The following is a 9,397-nucleotide window of genomic DNA, read 5'->3' as shown; positions in this document are numbered from 1 at the left end:
GGATAATTACCCCGAGAATACCTTGTATTATACCGGAGAGAGCTCGCGCACACGCATACCTTTCCTCGCTCAAAATTCCATGGTGATTCGACAGATTCGGTGGAATCCTCAGTTAAACGCTCGCCATCTCCCTCTTTCTCTCTCGGAACCGCTTCCACTTTCTCGTTCTGTCTCCCGGCCCGATGGTGATCTTCATGATGTTGCTGCGAGCATCGCGCTGTCGTTGACGATGTAGTGGTGGTAGTGATGGGGGAGATGGTGGCGGCGGCGGTAAGATTGTGAGCCTGGTAGTGATGTGGAATGAATCGGTGAGGTAAGAGGAGAGGGAACTAGTTCAGTGAACAAAACGACGTGAGAGGCAGTTGCACGCTGTAACAACGCTTCGGCGCTTGCACTCGCGCCACGGGAGAAGAGAGCTGTAACCCTGATATTCCGTAGCCGCGACATACGTATAAAGAGCTGTTTTAATTTTATATTAGGCTGCCGGATAACCTTCTCTTTCTCTTTCTCTCTCTCTCTCTCTCTCTCTTTCTCTGTCTCAACGGCGAAGTTTAACGGGTTGCGGTGAAGGAACTCTCGCGACACGCATCGGACATCGCGATCATCAGCTTTGGCTTTACGCTCGCAATCATGTTACAAACGTTGAAGACGTCTATATACCATATGCGTATTATGTTTTTGTATGACATAGCGCATTGCATTTTCTCCTCGAGTCATATATTATAGTTTATAGGGAATAAATAATGGCAGAATTTAAGAGTAATGTCGTAGAAATGGTCATCTTTTGATCTACAAAAGCGTTAATTTTTTTTTTCATTTTTGATAATTTTATGAATTTATACAGATTATAGAGTTATATTTATAGTCCATTAGTCTATATATTAAAGTTAAAGAAGATAAATTTATTATATTAAAGCAAAAAAAAATTGCTTTTTATAAGACATCTTAAAATTAAAAATGTCACGATATTACTTTGTATATTGAATCATTATTATAGATATTATTAAAATTAATTAGGTTTTATGGTTAGAATATTACAATTACAAACTTATCTTTTTTACAACTCGTTTAAAAATCACCACTAGCCTTTATACATGCATATATACATATATATAATTAACATTTGACAAATTTCTACAGAGTATAAATAACATTCCACATGTAAAATATTATCATAGAACAAGAATTTAAATTTACATAGTATACATAAGTTATTAACAAACTAGTTATTCTAAATCTAAATTTTAAATAAGGAAGCAACATTGTTGAGCAACTAACGATAAGTTACAAATTTAAAAACGGAATTACACTGACGATGTGACAAATTGTATGATCTAATCTCAAGGTTTGATCTTTGTCCCCTAAATTTCAGTCATTGAGACTTCTGGAATTTAATACTCAATGAGCAAAACACTTTTGTTTCACGCCGATATCTTAACTGGCCGACTACAATCCGCTAATTAGCATATGTGGTCGCTAATAAAGTCGTGAAAGAGAAAGAGAGAGAGAAAGCTATCAATCGGCGCCCAAAACAATGGCGGGATGCCATTCACACGTTGCATTCCGCTACAAAAGGCTAATGCTATGTAAATATAGAGTCTCGCCCATTCAAGCGTGATTTTTTCTCACGCGAGTGGACAGTCAAGATGGCCTTGTACTTGGCATCCCGACCTTTTAGGAAAAGAGATGATGTACGTCATCGCGTACCGTTACGCGCGATGCCGGCCGATTCGTCAACGTTCCACGGTCTCTTTGTCCCCTTTCAGGTACGTTCTACCGGAGCAAAACAAGTCGCGAAATGAATTCACAAAATGAAGATCGTTTGAAGATTGTCCGACAACGATGAGAGAGAAAGAGAGAAAAGGCTGGCATTTTTAGCGTCAACTATGTCTCGACTCTCGCGAGAAGAGAGCAGCTAAATCGGCTTTGAATAGCCGATATACCGGCGCGCGTATATAGAGAGAAATACGTGCTCTATCAATTTCCATACGTGCTCGTTTTACGAGAGGTTACTACGCCGATTGAATTTTACGACGTCGCGTCCTGGTAGCTTAAATCCAGTCCTTCCCCCGCCCTCAAATGTGAGTTTCTGCTAAATAGATTTGAATTTCGAGAGACACGCAGATTATAATATATATAGTATAATAAAGTAATATAACATTTTTTTTTTTTTTTTTTTGAAAATGCGGATGTTTTAATAATAAAATACGCATGCCAATAAGAAAAAAAAGAATCGAAAGAACTCTGATGCCGTTCACTGGTCTTTACGTGACACGGATATCACGCTTGCAAAATCGTGCTGGGTAATACTTTCGTTCGCTGCGGCCTTTTATCCTCAACGTTGCACACGTGTTTAGTTTAGACTTGTGGTATGCGACTTTGCGTTCGCCAATGGAAATTTTTATACAATTTCGATACAGTGTATGAAGGAATTTCAAAGCAATATATAATTGCTACAGTTATCGAAATACAAGAGAAAAGAATAAACCTTGTGTAAATTCTACTCTTATTATTTCAATTAATAACATTCTTTCAATTTAAATATTTAATTCTTATAAAATGTAATACTAAGAAAAAATAAATTTATGATTTGTTTGATGCATGTATTCATAGTAAAATGAAGACAATATTAAATTCTGTATAATATTATTTTGCATATTTTAAAAGCAAATTTTACTCTTTTTATTATGATGCATTACTGTATCATTAATGTATCCGAAAGAATAAGAGACTGCAAGAAAACATTTTTAATCGATCACTTGTCGATCAGGGAACCTTACTCGAGAAATTCGATCTGATATCCATGCCACGACGGATCTATCGGTAGATCAAAATTTGTTTCTTGAATTTGCTTGCGAACGCGACTTTGCCAGAAAATTAACGTTAAAATTTTATCTCACGTGTAAAATTCATTTTCAAAATCTGAAATCTGTGTTAGAAACATTCGACAAAAAGATGGCATCAAACATTTAGAACGGGCTGTATCGTTTGACAAAAACAAAATAGCCGCACTGAACTAAATCGAAAGCCAATCACTGTAAGTGGCCGCTGCGTCTCTCTCTCTCTCTTCTCTTTCTCTATATCTAAACTCCATTACTCAATGCATATAAAAATGGCCAGTTAAACGGCGGAAAAGGGCCATTGAGCTCGCGTATCGGCGACTCATCCAAGGCGGACAATCGCGCCGCTTATTCTATCCAACTGGAGCAAATTCCGGAATCCGTGAACTAGAACCACGCTCGCTCCGACGAGACGTACGTAAGGTTGAATCGATTTGCCGGTGTAAAACCGGCTGGGCGTCGGCGGCTGCTGCCAGTAGAAAGAGAGAGAGCGAGAGAGAGAGAGAAAGAGAGACCGAAAGGGAGAAAAAAAAAGGGAAACGCGCCGAAGGACAGCGGGAACGGGACGGGAAGCGGGAGATGAACGGTGCGCCGAGGGTACGGCGGGGATATCGAAGGGATGAAGAAGGTGGAAGCGGGACGGAACGCGACCGAGTGGAAAAGATCGAGAGAGATAGGGAGAAGGTAGAGAGAGAAAGAGAGAACGAGAGAGCGAGAAAGAGAGAGAAAGAGAGAGAGAGAGAGACGAGGACCGAGACTCGATCTCTCCGATTGCCTCTGGCTGGCGGCGAAGTGGACGGACCGCGCTCCCCTCTTTCCGCCCACCAACAACCGATCTCCTTCGTCAGTGCCGTCGTGGCGCGGGTTTCCTACAGGTGCATTTACAACCTGCCTCACTTTTTTTCATCCGTCTACCTGACAGAAGCGTGGTGACGGAAGCGCGTCACGGCGTCGTGCTGGTCCCGCGTGCGAAATCTGCTACCTGATAATCGGGGATGAATTCGAGCCGGCGAATTAGATTCGGAGTTTATACGCGTGAAACATAAATGTTTACTGGACGTAGATAGAGTGCTCGCAGATGCGACGCATTTCTCCCTCGCTTCGTCCAACTACCGGAACTATCATATCTCGAATGCGAATCGGTACATCGTTAGGCACGGGCGAGCATTGAATATGTAAGGTGAGGAAATTCCATACGGTAGCGGCGGCACCAGACCACAGATCCGTAAAAAGAAAGAGACAGAGAGAGAGAGAGAGAGAGAGAGAGAGAGAGAGAGAGGAGGAAGGAGAAGGAGGGTGCCCGGATTCACATTTACGCACCTGCTCCTCATACCACGTCCCTACTCTAAACCTCCTGCGTTCAACCTGCCTGCCTCGCTTCATAGTCTCACTGGGTAGATAGGAATACCGGCAAAGCTCCGCGCGCGCCCTCAGCCTCAGTCCGCCCTCGCCGCTCGCGCTCACGGCTCACGGACCTGACGGCTGGCTGTCCCGCTCTGACAGCCGCATGCCGGCCGGAATCCACCTCCGTCGCGCCAAAGGCAGAGAGCTCTAGAGAGCGAGGCAGTGTTGCGGCCGCAGCATCCAGCGGCTACTAGCGCTACTAGCGGCAGCCAAACGGAAAGACTCCCAGGCGAGTCGCGTATACGTGCACGTGTATGAGTCGTGCGTGAGCCTCACCTGCGTGGGTGTGCGAAGCCGCGGCGAAGCCTACCTGGCGGCGTCCGACACCGTGAAAGAACGATCCTTCCTCCCGGTGACACGGCCACCTTACTTTTGGAGAACCGAAATCTTGGCTACCGAGGTGATCCGAGCCCGGGATTGAAAGTGCGACGAGGGAATACGTTGCTCGAGCCGCGACTCGAGCGATCTGTGCATGTGTGTTTACGCGACAAAGATAAAGAGTGGATACGCGAGGTGATCGCTTCGAGTTGTTATCGGAGTTTCGGAGATACAACGGATGCTTCCGTCGGACTTTCAGTAGCCAATAAGGGATTTCAGACGGAAGAGATGCGTCGGTGGTTCGCCGGAGGAGACTGAAAGGGAGACCTGCACGGCTTTCCCATCAACATTCTCCAGGTGAGAGAGCGAGAGAAAGAGAGAGAGACTGGGAGACGGAATTCATCCGAGGAGTTTCCGAAGGAAACGAGCGGAATCATCCGAGCCTCGTTGCGTCCCTACATTCGCGATTCCAACATGGCTGCTGGGACTAGCCGTGACCGCTGGGTCCGCGGAAGCCATGTTGGCAGGTGTGCTCGGCTCGGAGAGATAACCAGTTCACGTTCGTAAAACGCACCCGATACGCGAGACATTGTCGAGTCGTAGATGACTGGAACGAGCGCGTTACGATTGAATTATCATTTAGATTCCCTCCCCCTTCTTCGAACAGCGTAATCTGTAAAAACAATATACGCGTGATTCTACGAGTAAATCGGATATACGCAATGTGATTGATAGAAAATCTCCTTGTGAATGCATTGTCCATACATATTTCCTACATGATTGCGAAAGTTTGCGGTGAGCGAGCTGGTACGCAGTGGTTCTCTATCAGTTCAATATTTCGTAAAATTTAAACTGCTTTTTCATCAATTACATGAGAATATCTGTTTTCCTTCTTCTTTTTTTTTTCAAGTAGATTTGAAAGAAAACAAAAGCCGTACGTGTTGAGAGAAAATTATTTATTTGCTCCAAATATTTATATAAATGCCAAGTTTTTCCCAAAAATTATCTATACTTTATAACTATATTGAGCCATATTGAATCTGCTATTCTAAATTTTGTAATCTTAATCTCAAATTCGTGGCACTAAAAAAAAAAATCTATAATTATTAAACTGTACGTGATTCGAGAAAATTCGAAAAAATTCTTCTTCGCGTAATAGAGAGCCGCAAAATATTATACACGTAATATTTCGAAATCAGTATCATATTTTGCGACGAGTTATCTATCAAATACATACATTGTTTATTAAAGCAAGGTTATTATGATTTTATGAAAAAAAAAACTGCGATCTTTGAAAGGTTAAATAGCACTTTTAAATAAGCGCATTTTTCGATTCATTGATTGTACACAATATATTTTTTACGTACTTAGTCTTTATTTTTTTATATGAATTAAAATTCGGTATGAATGAGTATATTATATTATATGTATACAGTATTGTGTGTGCATATAAGATTTATGTGAAGAATATATATAACAACTCAAGACACTGTCAAAACAGACGCAGTTCAGAGTTTGAAAAATATTTTCCATATATTGGACGTGTATGAACGTTCTCGATTTTTATTTAAATTTTATATACTAAAGAGACTTTTATGTTATAAAAAAATAAATGTGTGTGTGAAAAACTAAGCGTTTTTTAAAAACTTTCTTAATTTTATTTTTTAAACCATAAATAAAAAATTATATCTATCTTTACATATTTCTTAAATAATTATTTCTTTTAAACGTAAAACTTTTTTATATATAATAAATATTAGAGATAGGCAAGTATTACATTTATTTGGTATATATATATTGTATATATATATATTTTTTTTAATGTCTATTAATTTAAATAAAAATGTTATTAATTCTACCGATCTTGTTTTTATTTTTTCATTAAATTAACGCATATTCGTCTTTCAGCAATCGATATGCCGACCGACATCGTAGTTACGTCGGCCTCGGCCACGGTTTCAGAGGAGACGAGCAGAGGTCGGGACCTGGGCCTCGGACCGTCACCAAGGTCAGGTCCCTCTTCGACGTCCTCGTCGTCCTCCAGTTCCGGCGCGGCGTCGACCTCGAGGGGGTTCGATCCTGCTAGCACACTCGCTGCCTATCATCATCATCGTCACAGCTTGGTGAGCAGTCTGGGCCATGCGCACCGAGAGTCGTCGGCCTTCGTACCTGTGGTGCCTTCAAGATTACATCTTACACCGTACCCAGGTGAAATGCATCCCCATCTATCCGGTCCGCCGCCTACGTCCTCGTCGTCGACGAATTCGGAACACGAAGTCGGTCCCGAGTCGTCGGTGGCCAGGAAAAGCTCCTCGAGTTACGAGATCATGGCCATGATGGCCGATAAGAGGAAGGAACTGGCAGCTAGGGCTCTCCTGTTACCACCGCCCCCTCTCCTGGAACCCCCTCCCGGTTATCCGGTCTTTGCCGGTCCTTTTCCTGGCAGTTCCGCTCTGTATCCTCCGGGTGGTCCATTAGCTCATCAGCATCTCGACCGGAGGCTACTCAGAGCACCCGGTAGAGCATCCAGGCCGAAGAAGCAATTTATTTGTAAATTCTGTAATCGACAGTTCACAAAATCGTACAATCTTCTCATTCACGAGAGAACTCATACCGACGAGAGGCCGTACTCCTGCGACATTTGCGGCAAAGCATTTAGGAGGCAGGATCATCTTAGAGATCACAGGTATACGATGCACGTTTCTTTTTTTTTTGTTACATTAATCCAAGACAATTTATTATTGTATAAATTAAAGTGTGGGGAAATTATGTGTAAATTTTATTGTATATTTATATTGACAATTTTTTTATCCGTAATATTAAGAGTATCTGAGATTAAGGATTAAAAGGATACAAAAATAATAAGAATAAAAAATCTATTATCTTTATAAATTTTTAAAATATAAAGTTTTAAAAACTGTATCATCTCCTGATCTCTTTCGCTCTCAGGTATATCCACAGTAAGGAGAAACCCTTCAAATGCAACGAATGCGGCAAGGGCTTCTGCCAGAGTCGTACTTTAGCGGTTCACAAGATCCTGCACATGGAGGAATCTCCGCACAAGTGTCCAGTCTGCGCGCGCAGTTTCAACCAGCGCAGCAACCTCAAGACGCATCTTCTAACACACACGGATCACAAGCCTTACGAGTGTACGTCGTGCGGCAAGGTATTTCGCAGGAATTGCGACCTTCGGAGACACGCACTAACGCACGCCGTCGGCGATGTACCACCTGAGGCGCTAGAGGAAGCGTTGAGAGATGACGACAGTCCCGAGGAGGATTGCCCGGAGCCAGGACCCTCGTCGTCCTCATCTTCTTCAACGACACCGTCTGCACCACCCGCGGCGTCGTCCGGCTCGTCCGGATATCCCTCTCAAGGACCAGCGGCACCGTCAACCGCATCGGCAACATCAGCGGCCGCGCCGTCTCTACCGCAGAGACCCCAGCTTCAGATAAGAAGAGACCTGCTACCGATGACGAAGCCATCGACGGTGACCAGCGGCACGTCCGCCGCGCATTCCGTCACCCAGAATCCACCGGCCGCTCTCCCACCGCCACCGCCGCTCGTCCTGACTTCCTACCGACGAAGAATCAGCTCTCCAGGTCCCTCCAGAGTGCTGCTGGAACTCCAGGAGCGCGAGCGCGAGAGAGAACGCGCGGAGATAGAACAGAGTAGGGAGAGAGAACGCAACAGGGAACGCGACAAGGAAGTGGCCAGACCGCCCAGGGCACCGACACCGCAGCCACCACTGCCACCGCCGAGACCGGCACCGGCTCGCCAGGGCTTCACTATCGCGGACATAATGGGCCGATAGAGAATGCGCGTTTGTCGTCGCAGGTAGTTCTTTTCTTTTTTGTTGTTGTATCGTTCGCAGATCGAGATTTCGTGGACACTGTAAGGATTATGTGCGAAGCATAGGAGATCTTTACAAAGAATGAGATCTCCCTGTGGACATTTTGCGAGTCGTACGGTCCGATTCTTGGAAGAGACGTAAAAAAAATACAACATAGAGGTAATACTCTTGTCAAAACTGCCGGAAAGTCTGCGCGTTGTTTACGTACTTTACTGCCGGATATTTTTTTTCCATGCGAGAGATGGCGAGAAAACTTAAGCACTCGAGAGTGACGAGGTGATGTTTCTCAAAAGTATCATCAAAATTCTTTTTCAAAGAATCTGCGTGCGCGATTCTGATTTATTGAATTCGAAATATTTGATCTTCCTCTTATTCCAAGTATAGTCACGTGATTATGTATTATGTATATTGGACATTCTTTATATCCAATATATATATACACATATATAAACACTCTAGAGGAGTTTTATATATCGTCACACGATTTGCTAACATCGAGAAATAGTTTCTCAGGAATAAAACTATTAAGCGAATGCGTACCAAAAAAATGTGCCTTAATCAAGATTGCCACCGGTATAAAGATTTCGGAGATCGCCGTCCAAAAAAAAAAAAAAAAAAAAAAAAAAAAAGAAATAAGCGCGAATACAGGGACTACTACTAAAATGGATAACGCTTCTAAACTTTATAAGCGCGCGCGTAAGGAAAGAAAAAAAATGGACGAATAAATGGTGCCTTAGAGCGGTCCATAGAGATTTTCTCCTTCGTCCCGGGGTGACGGTGGACCAAAACCGGAAAGGTGGCATCGCTCTGGCTTTAATACAAGTCCATTCGCTCGCTTCTCGAGCTTCACTCGAGAGTTCTTCCCGCGATTGCCTTGTAATAGGAAAAAGAGTAGTCCACAGGGATAAGATTATACGGAACTCTCTCTCCGCGTGAAGCACTCTTTCGTCCTGCACTCGGTTGAGTCCACGGGAGGAGGGGG

The 9,397-nt window shown here is 43.5% G+C and overlaps 1 protein-coding gene across 2 annotated transcripts; it reads left to right on the top strand.

The window, feature by feature from the left end:
• The first annotated feature begins 4,577 nt into the window (after positions 1–4,577).
• Positions 4,578–9,047, top strand: LOC115242185 (protein bowel-like). 2 transcript variants are annotated; one of them, XM_029818279.1, is made up of 3 exons: positions 4,578–4,919; positions 6,471–7,248; positions 7,512–9,047. In XM_029818279.1, the coding sequence occupies exons 2-3, from the start codon at positions 6,479–6,481 to the stop codon at positions 8,374–8,376; spliced, it is 1,635 nt and encodes a 544-aa protein (XP_029674139.1). In that variant the 5' UTR covers positions 4,578–4,919; positions 6,471–6,478; the 3' UTR covers positions 8,377–9,047. The 2 variants fall into 2 exon arrangements, with proteins under 2 accessions (XP_029674139.1, XP_029674138.1); XM_029818278.1 differs by lacking the exon at positions 4,578–4,919 and adding an exon at positions 4,960–5,369.
• The last annotated feature ends 350 nt before the right edge of the window (positions 9,048–9,397 follow it).

Source organism: Formica exsecta, unplaced genomic scaffold (genome assembly GCF_003651465.1).
Source record: "Formica exsecta isolate Colony F162 unplaced genomic scaffold, ASM365146v1 scaffold579, whole genome shotgun sequence".
Taxonomy (NCBI): domain Eukaryota; kingdom Metazoa; phylum Arthropoda; class Insecta; order Hymenoptera; family Formicidae; genus Formica; species Formica exsecta.
This window is presented reverse-complemented; position numbering and strand designations above follow the sequence as displayed.